Genomic DNA, 19,826 nt, shown 5'->3' with positions numbered 1-19,826 from the left:
GTGTTTGCCTTCTGTGGTTTTAAGGAAAGAAAGAAAGTAATGAATTCTGGAAGAAAGAGAATCATTAGAGTGGCTAACAATGGACCCATTTGAATTAAATTTGCTGTTTTGAGACTCCTCAATTGCTCTTGTTTAATTATTCCAACTGAAAGGAATTTTTTGACAACCTTCCTCCTGATGACTCCATCACTTGCCAATCTTCAATCTTTGAACTGGTTGAATTTTGCAACCACCTCCATATGTACACCACAGTTGCATTCTGTGGGGAATTCTTTGGTTTTGAAGAAACTTTCAGGTGTTGCCATGTTGGTGTGAAGGGGATGAAATGTCTGAACAAGCATCTTGAAATTATGTATGTTCTAGCATAAATGTTGAGGTAGCTAGTTCAAATGTTAACCCTAAACCACAGGAGTGCCCAGAAAAAAATAATCACAGGAAGGAACAATACGTTTAAAGCAGTGTCATACCACTTTAATCAGTCATGGCTCCCCACAGAGAATCTCAGGAACTGTAGTTTAAGTGTGTTGAGAAGACCTCTCGTCCCCTCACAGAGTTGCAAGTCCCAGAGTTACTTGGGAAGAGAGATTGACTGTTGGACCACCAAAGGGTGGGTTTAAAAGGGATTGTTCAAAGGCTATTAGTGGCTACCACCCATGATGGGTATGTTCTGCCTCCATAGTTGGAGGCTAAAAGCCACAGGAAGGGAGAGTACGTTTGTTCTCAGGTGCTTGTGGGATTCTCACACACATCTGGTTAGCCACTATGAGAACAGGATTCTGGACTAGATTGGCCATTGTCCTGATCCAGCAGCCTCTTCTGTCCTTATTTTTCATTCAGCAGACATATTTTTTTATTGCTGTTTTGTCCCGTTATGCATAGCAAGCAACGCCTGTCCAAAAAAATTAAATGTGATCTTTTCACAGATGGGATTTTGTGTGTGTCTGTGTGTGTTTGAAAATCAGTTCATGCCGAACGGTGTTATGAAGAGTTACGCGAGGAGCAACATCTCCCATGGCTACCGGTGAATTATGGGTCAATTTCAATTATCTAAGAAAACCTACCCAGCTTGCCCTCTGCTTCTCTTGAATTATGACTCCTTCATGCCCTTACAGTTAAAATAATGGATCACGGCTACCCACAGGGTAGAGAGATATTTTATTTGTCCGCTGCCTTTTATAGGAATTTGGTCGTCAGTGATGGAAGGCAGAAACGGAGATTTCACAATGAGAGCGTAGTCTGGGCTATTGCAGGTGCAGGTCAAACATTGCTCAGTGGAACTTACTTCAGTTTGAAATGGAACTTACTTCAATATCAGAAAGCTTTGGAGGTGGCAAGGGATTGCACTGCCTGGGATTCAAACTGGAAGGCCACAAACAGAGGACAATAGTCCTGTTTGGGCATTCAGCCTGATTGGGGGTGGGATGCTAAACATGCATGAAGGCCAGGCATGCATCTATACATCCATGTATCCATGCATCCATGCACGCACACACACACCAGCTCCACCAGCTCCTGTACTGTACATTGGACAACCCACCTGCTTCTGTTACCTGTGTGTGTCTGTTGCAAAGACCTGAAGGGAGTTTCTAGGGGGGGGAAAGAGAAACTGATAGAAAACAAAATTGACAAATTCACCCATCTTTAGCTGTAAATCAGGGGAAAAGAAGCACAGCAGGAGAAGTGCTATTTAACACTTTTGCCTCTGGGCGTTTTCTGAGTCAAACTCTCTTTCCTCAAGCATCCTTTTCCACTTATGGGAGAAATGATATATGAGATCCTTATATTTTTTTCTGTGGTTTTCCCCATGGGAGAGAAAGCAACTCAGAGGTGGGGGGGACAGAGGGAAATAAATAAGCCTCCTCTCTCCACCCACCCTTCCTCTGTTCTGGCTTTTAGTCTGCTTGGGCGGATTTCCAGAAACACCATGAACAAATCACTAATATGGAGTTCCTTGTAGTCTGAGCCTGAGCTGACCTAATGAGTCTTGTTCCTCTCACCCCAAAATACACACAACCTTTTACTTGGAGAATATAATTTTTTATTCTGTTCTGAAGTACTCACAAGTGTATTAGAACATCAAAGTTGTTAATCCTATATAGCGCGAAAACTGGCATTGTTGAAGTTTTCGAAATCCCTAAAGACAGCTCCCTCCAGGCTCATGGCGATTAAGAGATTATCCGGCTAGAGGCAGAAGTGTTTAATAAATTTGAAGCGTTTGCATTGCTGTTTTGGCTCTGAGTAGCTTCACATTTCGCTACTCGACTGCAGTCAGTTTGGACAGGGATCCTCTTCACGGGAGTGGAGAGCATGTTGGGATTGAAATTCTAGCAGGTATGTGGGGACCTTTGTCACTGATTCTGAATACAAACAAAAGGGGAACTGATGGAAGGTGGTAGTTGTGGTGGTGCTTGGGTTTGAACTGAAGCAGGTAGAGTATATCTAGTGCAATGGCCTGAGAGCCATATTCCCCTCTGGGCAATCTTCCAAGGGCCACGTGTCAGTGGTGGACAGAACCAGTGGCAAAAGTCTGTACAGTAGTCTAGTTTCTCCTCCCTCTCTCTCCGTCAAACACATCTTGACAGGCAATTTCAGATTTCAGTGGTACACTCAAGCTAGGCAAAAACATACATTTATCTATCTATCTATCATCTATCTATCTATCATCTATCTTATTAGTCGTAGGTCTTCATGTGACTTACACTGAGGAACATATACATACATACATACATACATACATACATGCATTATAGAATAGAATAGAAAAGGAAAGTAGTAGAAATGTTAACCTAGCATACTCGTGTGTGTGTGTGTGTGTGTGTGTGTGTGTGTGTGTAAAACTGCACCCTGCCAACAGCAATAACAATATTGGCAGCACAGTAACAACAACAAAAACCTATACCCCCACCCTCTAGCCAGTGGAGAAAAATAAGAACTTGAGCACCAACACACACCCCTCAGCTCAGAAATCCTTAACCCAAAAACGTCAGCCACATCAACCCAGTTTTTGTTTGTAGCTTCCTCTGTAGTGGTTCCCTTGCTGGAGGTCAGTAACAACATGGCAATATATCAGTAAACATTTATTTTGCATGTGCAAAGTGGCAACCCCAATGCGGAAGTCACCACAAAGGATACAAAGGCAATGCAAGCATTTACAGCAGTGTAAACTTTATCAAACTCACCCCTTTGTTACATAGCCGTAAAGCCTCATTTCAGCCACTAACCAATTAGCAGTTTACACTTTTTCACATGCACAGTCAATCCCCTGTGTTGCTACCTTATTTTCAGGCATCAGCTATGCACAAAGTGGTTAATCTGCAGACCCTACAGCGTGACTTGTTGCCTTCTCCTTCTCCCAATGTCTCCCAATGTTCTCTTATCAGTAACATAGCTTGCTTGCTCCCTTTCAGTCATATCAAACATGGTGTTGTTTTCTTCCCACCTAGCAGTTTCTGGGACACGGGTGGCACTGTGGTGTAAACCACTGAGCCTTGGGCTTGTTGATCAGAAGGTCGGCGGTTCGAATCCCCGCGACGGGGTGAGCTCCCATTGTTCAGTCCCAGCTCCTGCCAACCTAGCAGTTCAAAAGCACGTCAAAGTGCAAGTAGATAAATAGGTACCACCCCGGCGGGAAGGTAAACAGTGTTTCCGTGCACTGCTCTGGTTTCGCCAGAAGCGGCTTAGTCATGCTGGCCACATGACCTGGAAAAACTGTCAGCGGACAAACGTTGGCTCCCTCTGCCAGTAAACCGAGATGAGCGCCGCAACCCCAGAGTCGCTTGCGACTGGACTTAACTGTCAGGGGTCCTTTACCTTTAACTTTAGCAGTTTCTCTTCAAGATAACTTAACAAAACAATTTAACTCTTTCCGTCTCTTCACCCTCTCCTCCAAGAAGTCCAGCATCAAGGCCAGCTGTGCTGTAAGTCAGATGGTCTGAGAACTCTTCTCTCTTGCAGATATAGCAGCAGGAAATACAAAGCAAGAAGAGATGGCAAAAAATTTACCTGTTCCAGCTGCTGCTTCACTCTGGTGGTACAAAGCAGGGACATTCAAAGAATCAGTGGTTCCCCCCCCCCAAGGGGCACTGTAGGGTACACAGTACCAACAGCACCTCTTTTTTGTTGTTGTTAAAAAGTGTGGCACTTACTGTGAGAACTTCATGGTGAGTACTGGCACCTATTTTTCTAGAAAAAAAGCACTGCGTAATATCATAAAATTGTAGAGTTGGAAGGGACCACAACGGCTATCTAGTCCAACCCTCTGCAATGCAGGAATCTTTTGCCCAATGAGGGTCACAAACCCACGACCCTAAGATTAAGTCTTATGCACAACTGACTGAACCATGATTTAGGTAGCAACATTGAAGGTGTATTTCCAAAAACCAGATAGAAGTGGAATGTAGACACATATTTAAAAAAACGCTTTTTTTAAAAAAAAAGAAAAGTTTTGAAAAAATATATTGAATTTGCCATAAGCTCACCATCACCACCTAGTGACACGTTTGTATAATGTGCTTCAATCGCACTTAAAACGTAATATGTGCAGCTGTCTAGCTGAGTGCAGACAGGCCTCAGCGTCCCCATACCATGGCAAATGATCCCACCACCCCATAGTAAAGGAGTAATTGCTAATCCTGTGGAAAGTAGCAGAGGATTTTGTTTTGCTGCATCAGCATTGGGGCTGTATTGCTGTAGACCTATTTTAAGAATGCTTTGCAAAAGGAGGAAAATAAGCACCTTAACCCTTCTAACGTTCTGCTAATGTGAGGGTTGCAGTGCCTGGCACAATTTGCTTTGCGCAGCACACCTAATTCTGACTTGCATCCCATCTGCAGCCCTCTTCGTTCCCTGATAGCTAACCAAACAGCCATTTCTTTACCCCCCTGGGAGTTATTCAGCAGCTGAAGCTTGAAAGGAAAGGAAGGGCAAAGACAAGCTGACACTTCCTTCTCCCTTCCTCTGTGTGCCGGTTTCAGAAAGGCACCACTGTGACGTTTCCCCGTCTTTTGATTTTCTGTGTGATGGGAATATTCCACCCCCCCACCCCTCGCACTGTCTTTAAATTAAAGGAAGGAATCCAAGCAGCTGAATCAAGTAAATATTTCAAACTAATTGAGGGCATTAGAATCCTGCTGACTCCTCCCCATAGGAGCAGGCTTTTCATTAAAGCCAGTTTTAATGTTGCAAAGCTCTTCCAAACCTAGCTGTTCCACATCCCGTTCCTCTTCAAAGAATGGATGGTCCCTGAAGGTTCCTTTTGTCAAGCAGGCCTGGGTTTGAAAGAGACACCCGTGGTGCTGAGATATTCTAGTTTCAGGGGCTCAGTCCATCAGTGAGTAAGTGGCTGCTTTTGAAATCCAAACTTAAAAGCCTAGATGGTCCCTACTTGGGGGAACTGAATGAACTATCAGTTTAAACAGCCTCGGAAATGGCATGCATATTCTTGCAACCCTACATAAAACATCTATCAGTCCTCGCTAAGCAGATTCTCTCACATGTTTTGGCTTTGCTGCCTAGTTCTGATGGTGCATCTGCATCTCATGTGCCTATCCTTGTGGTCCAAATCCAGTCTCCCAAACTCCTTATATGTACAATAGTCACGTGTCCTCTGTTTAAAGGGCTGTCTAGTCCAAGTTCTGTTGTTGTTAGCATCCCTCTGTTTCGAGAGACAATAGGGTGCACCTCCAGGGATGAAGTCAAACCACAGCATTAGCAGCCGAAGTGACCTCTCCGTTGCCCAGATGACAAGACTCTCCTTCTTGGCCTCACTGGTGTGGTCCAAAGGAAAACAGGGCAATACGTTTGACACCAACTTGGTTGCAGGAGTTGCAACACCCAGCCGCCTTAGGGACTCCACTCCGGATTTGTGTAGGGCTTTGTGCTGGGTCTGGGGGTTAACCCGAGCCACACGGTCCAGATCCAGTCCCAATTCCAAGGATTCCACGAGGAGTCAGTCCAACAGGGCCAAGGCAGGAAACTGGGCTAGGTCGGGCACAAGGTGTCAGGCAGGTTCCAGCAAGCAGCAACGTTGCTACCGCAACCAGGGGCAGGGTCTGGCAGCCTTTTATCTCTGACAGGGTAATGGCCGGTCCTGATCCCCCGGTGACTCACCTCCCTGTCTCGCCCAAAGGCAAGCACTCCTCCTGCGAGTACTCAGGTCTCTCCTTCTCTCAGACCTGAGTCTCTGCAGCTTGGGAGATGTCGGTGGGTTACTAGACCCAGAGGCCGCCTCAGCCTCTCCTGACACAACTGGTAGTGGAGCAGCTGTACGTGATTGCCCAGCAAAGGGCAATGAGGTAATCCCCGCATCTGGAGCCAGGGCAGGCTCAGGCCCCTGACTCGGCCCAGGTGGTGCTTGTTGCAGGGGAACCTGTGCAGACTGGGGCTCTTCAGAATCAGGCCCCAGACTTGGTTCAGATGCCGCCTGAGGCAAAGGATCCGGTGCGGACTGAGACTCCTTCGGTTCCGAGCCCAAGTCCCATGCCATCACAGGCTTACTCCTTAGTCTTTTCTTGTCGCAACAATATCCCGCAAGGCAGCTGATGTTTTGGATCGGAGTTTTCCTTCTTCCCAGGTTGACAAGCCCCCTCTGCTCCTCACTTCCCTCTACAGCACATGCAGAAACCTCCTCCTTGACCGTTAGACCCACTTCTGGTCTTGTCCACTCAATCTGCTGGAGCCTTTCTTCAAATGCAGGGGAAGTCCCTAAGTCTGGGTCCCTTCTCGCTCCGCCATTCTGTGATTCAATATTTTCTAAGTTCAGTTCAATGATAAAAGTGTCAGAAGAAGGGGAAAGGTGGGCCTTTGCTCATCAACAGTAAGTGGACTGAGTGACTACCTGATTATGGTATGGGATCTAGTGATGGAAAGTAGCTAAAGGTAAGGTAAAGGAACCCCCAGCTTCTGCCAACCTAGCAGTTTGAAAGCATACCAGTGCAAGTAGATAAATAGATGGAAGGGCTGTAGCTCAGTGGTAGCATATCTGCTTTGCCTGCAGAATGTTCCATGTTGAGCCTTTGGCTTCTCTAGGTAGGGCTGTGTATTTTCTGTGCCTGAAATCCCCACAGAACAACTGTTAGTCAATATATTCAGCACTGAAGTACATGAACCAAAGGTCTGACTGTGAACTAAGGCAAACTTCCTTGGAAATCCACTGAAAATGCGAGTAAAAGTGACATGATAAGAGTTTATAAAATTATGCATGGCATGTCAAAAATGGTTAGAGAAAAGCTTTTATCGTGTCTCTCATAACACTAGAATTTGGGAACGTCCAGTGCAGCTGAAAGTTGGGAGATTCGGGACCGATAAAAGAAAGTACAGTTGTATCTTGGATCCTGAATGCCTTGAGAGTCGAATGTTTTGGCTCCCGAATGCCGCAAACCCGGAAGTGAGTGTTCCTGTTTGTGAATGTTCTTTGGAATCTGAACATCTGCCGCAATGTCCGTGGCTTCCGATTGGCTGCAGGAGCTTTGGTTTCCGAACATTTTGGAAGTCGGACGGCCATCTGGAACAGATTCTGTTCGACTTCTGAGGTACCACTGTACTTTTTTATGTAGTGCATAACTATGGCACTTGCTCCCGCAGGAGGCAGTGATGGTCACCAACTTGGATGGTTGTACAAGAGGATTAGACAAATTCATGAAGGAGAAGGCTGTTGAGAGCTACTAGCCATGATGGCTTTGAGGCAGCAAGGCTTCTGAATACCAGTTTCTGGAAACCACAGCAGGAGAGAAGGCTCTTGTGTGCGAATCCTGCTTACTGGTTTCCCCGCAGGCATTTATTAGAGTTCAGGGACACACTTCAGCCACTCAAAAGCACACAGGGGGTGAAGCAGGACCACTTAGTGGGCACAACCTGGAAAAAGGGGTGTGACCTGGGCAGAGTTTCGAGGATCAGGTAGTGAGGCCTGGAGAACCGAATCTGACCCCCATACCTGATGTTCCTCATCCATTCTGTACCCTTTTACTCCACGTTCCCCTGCCAACTGAAGTTCAACTGGTGGCCATGCCAAACGGGGAGTTGCAGAGTTGCGGCATCAGTTTCCTGGGATGCCCTACTGATAGAAGAAGGAGTTGCTTTCTGGCTGCTCCTAAAAATATGGCATTTTAATGTCAGCTTCTGCTGGTGGCTAATAGCTTGCGCTGTTGCCTGCTGTGCTAATGGCTTTGAGCTCTTCTTATTTACCTGAGGTGCATGTGTGTGGATAACTGGTGCATTGTTGTTTTTTGTTACCACTTTTGTGTTTTGTTTCTTACCGCTTTTCTTGTACGGTATCTGGGATTATGCTTAACTTTTTAAAAATATTGTTGGCCAACACTGCTCACTGATTGATTGACTGAGTACTGTTGGCCTCTTTGAAGTTCCAGCAGTTGAATTCCATCTGCATTAGTACTACTTGAGTGGTATTAGGACGGACTGCGCCTTCCTTCCAAAACAAATAAAACCACGGCGTGAGTTTCTGGCCCCGTTGGAATGAATGGGCAAGGATCCCGCAGACTTCACTTATGCCAGAATTTCATGGCTAGTCTGTAACACTTGATTACTTACCCATTAAAGTGGCATTATGGAGACCTTGCAAGTCTCGTAATGGGAAGTGTTTGGCTGAATGAGGTTTCTCAATCTTTATTCCATTCAGGGCAGATTTTTTCTTCTTTTACAAATAGTGCCAGTGTGTTTTACTGGTTAAAGTGTTGGAATGGGATTTGAAGGACTTACATTAAAATCCCCAGTCAACTGTGAAGCTCACTGGGCTTTAGCCCAGTCACTGTATCTCTCAGACTAACATATCTCACAGAATTGTTCTGAGGATAAAAAGGGCAGGACCATATATACTACCTTGAACTGCTTGAAGGAAAGACAGGGCATAAATTTCAGGTCACCTCACTTGGCTTATGTGGTGGTGCACAACTCTTCAATTTTAGGAATATGCCTAGCTGAAAGACTAGTGTGTTTGGTTTTTGTGTGTGACAGTGGCATCTTCTGCAACATGGTGATGTTTTGTGTGCTACCTAGATCTAGCCATCTTATTTCTCTCTGTTTCTCAATTTCTAATCTTAAATTCAGATCGCCACATTTCTGCAGCAATGTGGATTTTTAAAATTTCCGTCCTTATGAAAAGTTGTTATTTAAGGGTGAATTTATCCTAAGAAACACATTTTTTTAATATGCAGTTTTAACATACACATTTCTGCAAGCAACTTACCCTGGTATAATGCATTCTTGCATGCTTTTTCATGTTCATTTTTATACAGACTTCCCTCCTAATTAATGCATTTTTGTATACATTTTCTGAGTGGAGAACTGCATCGCAAAATTTGAAGAAGGGCACATTTGACCTGGTGGAGGCTAAGCCAGTTTTGTTTCCCAGTTAACAACTTGGCCTATCATAAACATAATATAGTTTATATCTTACACTTAACGAGCTGCACAATACCGCAATTATGCTGCCAAGCCTACTTTCAAAGGGGCTGTGATGATAAGGAATTGCATGGATGAAATGCAACTGTTGGGAAATGGCTTGAGGGCATCTGCGACACAGTTGGAGCTGACTCATCATTTCCTACGGCCATCTCATAAATGCAAACTAATCACAGTTTTGCACATGCTTTGACTTTCAGATGTGTATGTTATTGCTATTTCAGAGTAGGGTGGAGAGGGCTGTATTTTTTTATTTGCTGTTTGGCAATATTTATTTTTTATTTTTTTAATCAAATGGGTTATTGCTACCAGTAGAGCGTGGACATTTTGCATGAGGGCCTTTGAGTCTCCCCCAGGTTTTGGGTTTATTTTTGTATGTGGGGATTTGTGTACGACTGTGTGCTGAATACCAATGCGGAAGTGGCACGCTAAGGAGAAACAGCAGGCTTTTGAAATAACTGCCAACAGCCCTCAAGAAGAGTGAAGTATCCTCTCGGGCAGGCTTCGCCAATCTGGTGCCCTCCAGATCTTTTGGACTGCAGCTGTGTTGGCTCAGGCTGATGGGACCTGTAGTCCAAAACAGGGCACTAGATCATAAAATCATAGAATCATAAAGGGACCCCCAAGGTAAGGTTACCAGATTTTTTTCAAAGAATCCGGGGACACTTTTTTTTTTGAAAAGAGAAAAAAAATTATTTTAAAAAAGCATTTTTTAATAAAAAAAATTAAGAAGTAATATCTTTTCTTCTGGGTCTCCTCTATCATGCGGCCTTCCTCTGGGCCCCAGCCTGATCTCTTGGCGCGCTATCTACCATGGAGTAGGCTTGGGTCGGGCCTGGGCTCGGCCACGTGTCCTTGCCCTCCCGGTGCTCTCCTACCTCTCTTCCTCAGCAGCGTGGCAAGGTTGGGGCTCTCCTCTTTTTTCTCCTTCCTCTTTCTCTCTCTTCCTTCTCTCTCTCCTTTCCTCTTTCTCCCTGCGTTGGCTCCAGGGTTTTTACTGGCCCTGGAGTGCCACTGGGCAGTCTGCCAGGTAGCCAGGCGCTCCCGCTACTGGCTCAATTTGGGTCATGGGTGTGTGTGTGTGTCAGCGGTTCCCCCAGTTGACGTGCCGGGCATCCCCAGTTCCCCCTCGGCAGCGGCAGTCTCAGCAGTCCAGAGCCAGCCTGGTAGTGCAGTTAGCTCTGGCTGGCTTCAGGAGCCCGCCATTTTGCCTTGCCGGAAGTCCCCATATGATGTATCTTGTGCCATTGAACCAATCACGCAACATTCATACCCTACTAATAAATCTACAACACTTAAAATATAATTCCAGGGACATTAAATGAAATCCGGGGACATTCCGGGGACAGATTTGTAAATCCGGGGACTGTCCCCGGGAAACGGGGACATCTGGTAACCATACCCCAAGGGCCACCCCTTCAGTGCAGGAATCACAGGTAAAGAATCCCTGATGGATAGTTTTAAATTACTGCTGGAAGGCCCTGCTCCCTAATCCAAAGGGTTTCACCCAGAGGATGGCCTCTTTGAAGGCGAAAAGATGCAGCCCAGTGTTTGAGATATGGAGAGGAGGCAGCAATGCTGAGGCTTCTATTCCCTGCTTCTCCACATGCAGCTGCTGAGTGACCTTGGGCCAGTCACACTTCTCTGAAGTCTCTCAGCCTCACTCACCTCACAGAGGGGGAGTTGTGAGGGAGGAAGGGAAAGGAGATTGTTAGCCGCTTTGAGACTCCTTCGGGTAGTGATAAAGTGGGATATCAAATCCAAACTCTTCTTCTTCTTCCTGGTAGAAGGCCCAGAGCTCAGTTGGATTTCAAGCTGTGTACGTCAAAACAGGTCACCTGTTGTCACTGTGACGTCAGGTGATTGCCCCGATCGTCTGTCAAACTTGACCCACAGCATATAGGGGAGATAAAAACCCCTCCCACTGGCAGGATCCTATTGTAGGGCCTTTCACATCTGTAGGGTACAAAAATAGGGTTTTTTCAGCTTCCTCTTGTAATATTTGCTTTATTGCAATCATTGCCATTGTTCTTTTTTGCACTTTCCCCTGATTTGACTCCATCCTTCTTTCTGCACAGAAGTGTACAGAAGTGGATACAGTATTGTGTGCTTGATTAGACCTGCAATGCCTCTTGTTGATGGAAGTGGAACTCGTAGGACTCTTCTCAGAAAGTGCCCACCCACCTCTCCTCTGAAAATATTGCTTCTGTGGTCTTCTGCATTTATTAGCCCCCCCCCCTTGCTTATTCCCTAACAAGCTTTTGATTCCGCTTTCTAATATAGTACACTTGCATATTAAAATATTTCTTTCTTCTTTTTTTACAGAAGTTTTGATGTTGGACTGCACACATTTCTTGTCAGGTAAGTCAATATTTATTATTTGCCTCTGGATTCTGTTGTATATCAAAGTCATTTCAAGATAATTTTCCAAACTCTGTGTTGGCAAACCTTCTGAGGAAGTCCGCCCACTGACAACAGTTATACACTGTTGGATCACCTTAGATTATGTGACTTTAAACAACCAGCTGCCATTGGTGGTATGGCTTCATCATACCACCTCTGATGGTTTATTGTTAATAGTTAAGCATTCTAAGGTGATCCAACAATGTGTGTGTGTGTGTGTGTGTGTGTGTGTGTGTGTTTGTCAGTTTCCTCCCTTAACAAATTAGGACATCACATCAAGAAACATGCAGGTGATTTCTCAGTGCTGTTTGAAAACAGGACCTGATTATAACCTAAAACTTTGACTACCAGAGAGCAAATTAAATTGAAAGGTCTCCTAATGATTCTCACAGTAAGGTTTGTTTATTTATTTGAAGATCTTGGCAGAGAGAATGATTTCCTTTCAGAGGCAGAATGTTTAAATAAAATTTGGAAAACCAACAGTGAAATATCTTGTTAGTTTTTCAAAAAGTAGGCAGAAAAATCCTACAACCATGACCAAAGACTCACCATAGTTTATCAAATTTTGGAATAATGGAAATAATTTTTATTATTATAATACAGTAAGTTTATTCATTCATTCATTCAGTCATTTAATGAATTGCCTTTCTCACCCTACAACCAAAAATACAGAAAACAACAAAAGATACATTTTGAAAACAATATGGATGAATGCAGATACCCAAAAGAAAAAGAATCCCATCCAGCTGAAAAAAAAGTTAACAAAAATGTGTGTGTATGTGTGTGTGTGTGTACCTGTGGCAGGTACCTGGCAGAAAGATATCACAGGCTGTTACTCTGCTATTTTTTGTTCTGCAACTATTTAGGATCCTCACTTGACTGAGGTGAAGAGGGTATATATTTTTGCTTTCTGCTAATGGAAAAATAGATAGGTGATTTGCAGTCTTGCTTCTCTGTGCTTTATTAAGATTAGACATGCATGATAATGGGATTTGTGGGAATATTTTCATCAGAAAAGAGAAGCTACTTCATTCTTTCCAGGTTTTGCAAAGCCAGTTTATGATGTCAGTGTGACTGCTGTGCTTTTTTGGAAATTCATAAGCTTCTGCGTCTTTTTTTTATAAATCCACTAGAAATGAGTTCTTGAATATGTGAGATTATTTGCTCCTGTGATGCAAAAGTCTCCCTCCTCGGAGGTTTCAGTGTGCTATGGCTGAGGAAGAAAAAAACAACTAGTGCCAGGGGATGTTATGTGTTTGGGGTGACAGGTAGTATTTTTATCTGTTCAGAAAGGGAGGTGTGGTGGGTGTCTGATCCTGGTATCCAGTAAAATGTGGCCATATTTAATGGTGTGTGTAGGAGACACCAAGGCAGTGGAAACTAAGCAGCAAGAGAAAATAGCCTCATGCACTGAAAATCAATCTATCATCTATCAAGAGATTGATATGAAATTAAAATAACAATAAATATAATGCTTTTGGTGGGCTATTTACTGAGACCTTTCACAGACAACAGAAGAAGTACCAGTGGGTAGCTTTCTCTTTGGTTTGAAGTGGATGACATGCTCTTTCTTACTCAGGCAAACCTGCTTATGACTTCTAACTCTAAACACAATGGCAATAGGAACATAGGAAACTGCCTTGTACTGAATCAAACTATTGGTCCATCTAGCTCAGGATTTTTCTAAACTGACTGGCAGCAGCCCTTCAGAATGTCAAACGAGGAATCTTTCCCTGCTCTACTTGGAGATGCCTGGGATTAAACCTGAAGCCTTCTACTACTACTGCTACTACTACTACTACATTATTTATATCCCACCCATCTGGCTGGGTTTCCCCAGGCACTCTGGGCAGCTCCCAACCGAATATTATTATTAATAATAAAGCCATAAAACATCAAACATTAAAAACTTCCCTAAACAGGGTTGCCTTCAGATGTCTTCTAAAAGCCAGATAGTAGTTTATTTCCTTGACATCTGAAGGGTGTTCCATAGGGTAGGTGCCACTTCCGAGAAGGCCCTCTGCCTGGTTCCCTGTAGCTTCACTACTCTCAGTGAGGGAACCACCAGAAGGCCCTCAGAGCTAGACCTCAGTGTCTGGGCAAAACGATGGTGGTGGATACAATACACATGCTCTTCCACAAACCTGCAGCCATGTTTTCGTATCACAGTGAACCATAGTTAAGTGCTATGTGAATAACCAGGGATACACCACAGGGAGCCTTCAGTGCTCACATTTTCCTTCCCTGTATTCCTGCCTTATGGCTGGGAGAAAGAGTTCAGGAGGAGTCATTTCCTCTTTTTGCTCAACTTCAGTTTGTTATTTTCCAGACGTACAAACGGGTTAGTGTTAATTATGGTTTGTTTCAGACGAGCCAACTTGAAGACATTTTGCAGTTAATACTACCATGCTCTCACATGCGATTCATAAGTCCCACTGATCAGGACTGACAGCACATACCGCTTTTGAGATGGTATTTAGTAATATTTTAGTGGATTGTTTGATCGTGCTGTAACCATTCCAGTTCCTTATGAGGTCCACATCCACTTAGCTTCTGATATAGTATCTGGTGATCCCAGGCCATTCTCTGGACCCAGTTCCTACTTGTTACTAGTTTACTTTTAGTTTAAGGATCATGGCATAGAAAAGAGTGAGCTTTCATGTCTATTTTCTTCTTGTTATCTCTTTCAAAATCAAAAGAAAAGAAAAAATTATGGAAAACTGTTTCAATGCAGCACCATCCTCTGTTTGTTCCATTCGAATGCAGCACCTGTGTGTAAAAGCAGAATTTGTCCTGCAAAAAAGAGTCTGTGTAGAGTTTTAGGTGCATTTTCTCCTTCTCCTCCCCGCAACCGCACTAAGGCCAGAAGATACAAAGGGAAGTGTGTTCCAGTCTAGTTATCCTTTGTTGTCATTCTTTGTGTTTGGGATTGGCACTCCCACAGGGTCCAGCCTCTTCCAGTGCTGCCCAAAGACTAACAGAATTTGGATAATGAACCATCTGTTGGTTTGCTAAGTGCTTTGTGCCTGAAATTGGCAAAGGTAAGGGGGAGGAAACTGCTGGTTACTCAACACTGTCTACCCCCATTGCATCAGAAAAGTGGCATTGTGCAGCATAGTCAGTGAGTATAGTGTACAGTATATTTATTTCTGCTTGATTTTAAGGAGAACGTGTACATGATTTCTCTCTTCCTTCAATATGTAGAAGGCTTCTCTATAGACTCTGAATTGAATTGGCTGATTTGAGACAATTGGAAATGAGTCACAGGCTTCATCTCTCTTTGCTCTCCTTTCTTCTTCTCTTCCCATGCATAGTTACTTCTTGGTTTGAAACCCTGGTTTGGAGGACTTGCTCAAACCATGGTTCAGAAGTAATGGCAAACTGTGGTTTGATTAAAAGAGGAAATCAAGACAGGAGGAGGAAGTAGTGTTTGGGCTGCAGGTGAGTGGTTCTGGAGTCCAGGAATTGGGCAGTCAACCTGTCCTGGATGGGATCACACCCCTCCTTTACCTTTGCCAATTTCAGACATAAAGCAAACTTGATTGACAGCCACAGCTTGATTCTTGTTTCCAGTCCTGGTCTGAAGGGCAAACACAAAGCATTCAGTTTACTTTAGATCCAGGAAAAGAAGGGGACCTCTGTGTATATTGGGAAGACTGAGTGTGTGACCCAAGACTCGTTGATGGCTGGTTTATGTGGTACTAAACTATGATTTGGCACTGTGTCTGTGTTCAATAACAGTAGCGGAGATTTGCTCAGTGAAAGTTCTGTTGTGGCATTCTTGAAGCAAAGTGAATGTGAAAGCAAAGTCAATGTAAACTTGATCAGAACCCGGATGAGAGACCCACTAGGAGTTGCTCTGAGTTATCTGAAAAATAAAGAGTGGGGTGGAAGTGAAATAAAAATATAAATGATACTGAGAAATATTTGAATTACTAGCAGTGCAATTATGTTTTACTCTTCCTATATCTGTGAATGATCATAGATAAGCGGAATAGTTCTACTGTGTTAGAATGCATCATCTGAGATCATTCTGATTATAGAAAATTGGACTGGAAGATATTTGGTCCTTCCTGCTCTATAAGTATCACATTATTACAAATATCCTAAAGTGAAATTTCCACATACTGCAGGAATGTTGAGTTTAAATAGAAATGATTTTTTTGTTATCTAGGAAACAACAAAAGGACACCATAAAAACTCCTTCTGTTATAGTTTCCCTTTATAGCCTCAAGAGAATGAAATCTAAGCCACAATTTTAGAAAAACCAACTGCAATCTGTTTGCTATATAGTGAATTAGCTGATGAGCATGTTGCGAAAATAAACGTTCTTGCATCAACATAAGCACATATTTATGTAAATGCAACATTTTAACTTTTGAAAACTGATGGAGTGGCAAAGTCAAGATTAAGAAAGCTGTAGATATAGTCATGCTTGTGTCATCTCCTTGGCTTGTGAATTAAAGGTGCTTTAAGAGATCCAATCGCCCCCTGTTATTAATAAGAGAATGTATGCAGCTTGAAGCATTCCTGGTAATTTTGTAATAATAGTGGCTGAAATCCAAAGGGCCATGTGCATCTATTGGAATTTTTGCAGTTCAACACTGGAGCTGAAATGGAAATCAGGGGAACTCTGATGGCCTGCAGGAGTTTATGGGAACTTGCATCCCAGCAAACAGATCTGCCATAAGACATTCTGCCACAGAGACAGAGCCACATCACTACCCTGCACGCTGACCTCCATCCTTTTCTTTGTTTTGACAGCTGCTTGGGTATGTCAAGGCTCTCCAGGGCCTCCCATCCAAAGCATTGTTCTTATAAATGCCCCTATGGAATGTCCTTCTAGAGTGAGGCATTGTGGATGAGGCAGCCCTGAAGAATGCCTGGGCTGCTGTGGTTTCGCCACAGTGGGAGCAAATAGTGTTTGAAGTTTAATGCTAAACTTTAAGTAGTGTTTGCTATGGCAATGCAGCAGTGGGCCATATGATCTCTGAGGCTTTACCCAGGACACTTTGTTCTTCTTTTTAAAAAATATTTTATTTATACTTATGCATCATACAAACAAACACCAAATAAAACAAACAAACATTACCGAAACTAAAAAAATACAAAAGCAAAAATACAAAAATACCAACATAGTAATGTAAATTCAATCAAAAATATAAACATTATATTCTCCTAAAAAAATAATAATAGAAAAAAATAGAAAGAAAGAAAGAAAAAGTTGACTTCCAACTAACTCCATGTGGATCTTTATTTCTCATATAAATTAAAAAATTGCCCAGTAGCACCTTAGAGACCAACTAAGTTTGTTCTGGTTATAAGCTTTTGTGTGCATGCACACTTCTTCAGATACACTTCTATATCTGAAGAAGTGTGCATGCACACGGAAGCTTATACCCAGAACAAACTTTTGTTGTTGTTGTTTAGTCATTTAGTCATGTCTGACTCTTCGTGACCCCATGGACCAGAGCACACCAGGCACTTCAGTCTTCCACTGCCTCCTGCAGTTTGGTCAAACTCATGCTGGTAGCTTCGAGAACACTGTCCAACCATCTCATCCTCTGTCGTCCCCTTCTCCTTGTGCCCTCCATCTTTCCCAACATCAGGGTCTTTTCCAGGGAGTCTTCTCTTCTCATGAGGTGGCCAAAGTATTGGAGCCTGTCCTTCCAGTGAGCACTCAGGGCTGGTTTCCTTCAGAATGGATAGGTTTGATCTTCTTGCAGTCCATGGGACTCTCCAGAGTCTCCTCCAGCACCATAATTCAAAAGCATCAATTCTTCGGCGATCAGCCTTCTTTATGGTCCAGCTCCCACTTGCCAGAACAAACTTAGTTGGTCTCTAAGGTGCTACTGGAATTTACTTTATTTTTTTATTTTGACTGCGTCCGACCAACATGGCTACCTACATGAATCTTTATTTCTCTTATCACTGGACACTTTGTTCTAAGGAAGAACTTCCGCAAAGCAGGGCGTGGGCAATCTGGTGCCACCATAGACTGCATGGCAATGTATCATTGATGCTCCTGGAGTGGTGGGCTACATGGTTAGGGAAAGGCTTGCAAATCCACGACACTTCCTGTTGCACCACCTGAGGCAAAGCTGTTAGTGTAGGTGAGCCAAACCCTGCTAGCAAAATTGTTCTTTAGTCGCATCTGCTGGTCCTAACTGGCGAAATGAGAAGGATACTTCCAGTACTTCCATAGTCTAGATATTTGAGACACTTTAACCCGCACTATTCCCTGTCACCCCTAATGTCTCATTGATTCTCATACTAGAGCAGTGCAGGGTGTCCAATCTGCATGAATGAATTTCTAGTTTGAATGTAGGAATGTTCCAAGGGGGGGGGGAATTACCTAGCCATTTGCAGGCAAGTGTTGTTGTTTAGTCGTTTAGTCGTGTCCGACTCTTCGTGACCCCATGGACCAGAGCATGCCAGGCACTCCTGTCTTCCACTACCTCCCACAGTTTGGTCAAACTCATGCTAGTAGCTTCAAGAACACTGTCCAACCATCTCGTCCTCTGTTGTCCCCTTCTCCTTGTGCCCTCCATCTTTCCCAACATCAGGGTCTTTTCCAGGGAGTCTTCTCTTCTCATGAGGTGGCCAAAGTCTTGGAGCCTCAGCTTCAGGATCTGTCCTTCCAGTGAGCACTCAGGGCTGATTTCCTTCAGAATGGATAGGTTTGATCTTCTTGCAGTCCATGGGACTCTCAAGAGTCTCCTCCAGCACCATAATTCAAAAGCATTGCAGGCAAGTACCAAGGGACAACTGCAAACCAGATGGCTGCTTTTTTATTGTGCCATATTTGTGAAATATTAAATAAATTACTATAATATGGCACATCATTACATCATGCAAGCTATTCAAGTGAAGAAGAGGAGTTTCCACAGAAGACTTGAAATCTGAAAAACATGGCTGTTACTCTATATGTGTGAATTTTCTAAAGATGCCCTGTGGTTGTGATGAAATTATGTTCTGTGTGTATCTGGTCTTGAAAACATTTCTTTTGTAATTTGGTCGTTTATTCAGATTCCTGAATGCCTTGGTTTTTGTTTTCTTATAGGAATTTCTAATCCCTTTTAAAGACGGGAGAAAACTCCCTTTAAAATCTTCACATGTGGCCTCTGGTTGCTGTCAGCATCTTTACATACATATGGTCCATACATTTCTCCCGAACTCTCATTTTTAAAATATTTTGAAAAACAACCCAACCAAAATGTTGCATTGAGTGTAACAAAACAAAACAAAACCCCAAACTAAATAATATAGAAATGTGTCTGATTTATGTTATATATTATAGCAAACATGGGTTGCAGAATTTGATATTTATTAGCATGCAATCTGTGTCAATAAAAGTTCCCTGTATTTTATGCTAGTGAAGTGTAGAGTTTTTTCTTTTGCTGCTTTCTGGCTCCTGTTTTGCATGTAGTTTGCTGTGTGCTGTCTAAAAGTGATATCGGTTCCCAAATAAGTTATTTTCAATTGGTTGTCTGTAAAGTGCCTTTTGTCTCTCTCATTTTAGTTTCATGCTCTTTGTCTCTCATTTGGACTTTGGCAGACGGGAAGACAGCTTATGCTTCCAGGTGATTAGGATTCAATTGACGTAGAGCTCATTACTATGCTGTCAAGCCAGCCAATTGGTTTCACAATTATTTCATAAGCGTGGACTTGTACATTTTCAGCAGGCTTTAAAAAGCAGCTTGTCAGACTTGTGCAATCATCTGTTGGTGAGGGTTGGACGTGGACATGAGCAGAAAGAAAATTGTGCAGGAAGAGGGGGAAAAACAAGAGTTACATGCATCTCGCTAGTTCTGGCAAATGAGGCTTGTATTGTATATTTGGACCTTTGCACTGATAGCGGTTTAGGTAAATTTACTTTGAAATAAGGGATATTGAGAATATGATGATGATAAAATTGGTATTCCCCACCCCCTTATCAGCTCTTAATTAACAGCTGCATTGAGGTTTTCTTATCTAACCATCAATCCCCACTTCCATGTTTTATTTAT

At 43.2% G+C, this 19,826-nt stretch overlaps 1 protein-coding gene across 6 annotated transcripts in view; it reads left to right on the top strand.

Moving 5' to 3' along the window:
• HHAT (hedgehog acyltransferase) overlaps positions 1-19,826 on the top strand; it is a 190,667-nt gene that overhangs the window by 58,926 nt on the left and 111,915 nt on the right. For all 6 annotated transcript variants that reach the window (XM_053383276.1, XM_053383273.1, XM_053383271.1 and 3 more), the window contains one exon: positions 11,740-11,775. In XM_053383276.1, coding sequence (XP_053239251.1) covers positions 11,740-11,775 — 36 coding nt within the window. The remainder of the gene's footprint in view (positions 1-11,739; positions 11,776-19,826) is intronic.

The sequence above is a fragment of the Podarcis raffonei genome, chromosome 3 (genome assembly GCF_027172205.1).
Source record: "Podarcis raffonei isolate rPodRaf1 chromosome 3, rPodRaf1.pri, whole genome shotgun sequence".
Classification (NCBI taxonomy): domain Eukaryota; kingdom Metazoa; phylum Chordata; class Lepidosauria; order Squamata; family Lacertidae; genus Podarcis; species Podarcis raffonei.
This window is presented reverse-complemented; position numbering and strand designations above follow the sequence as displayed.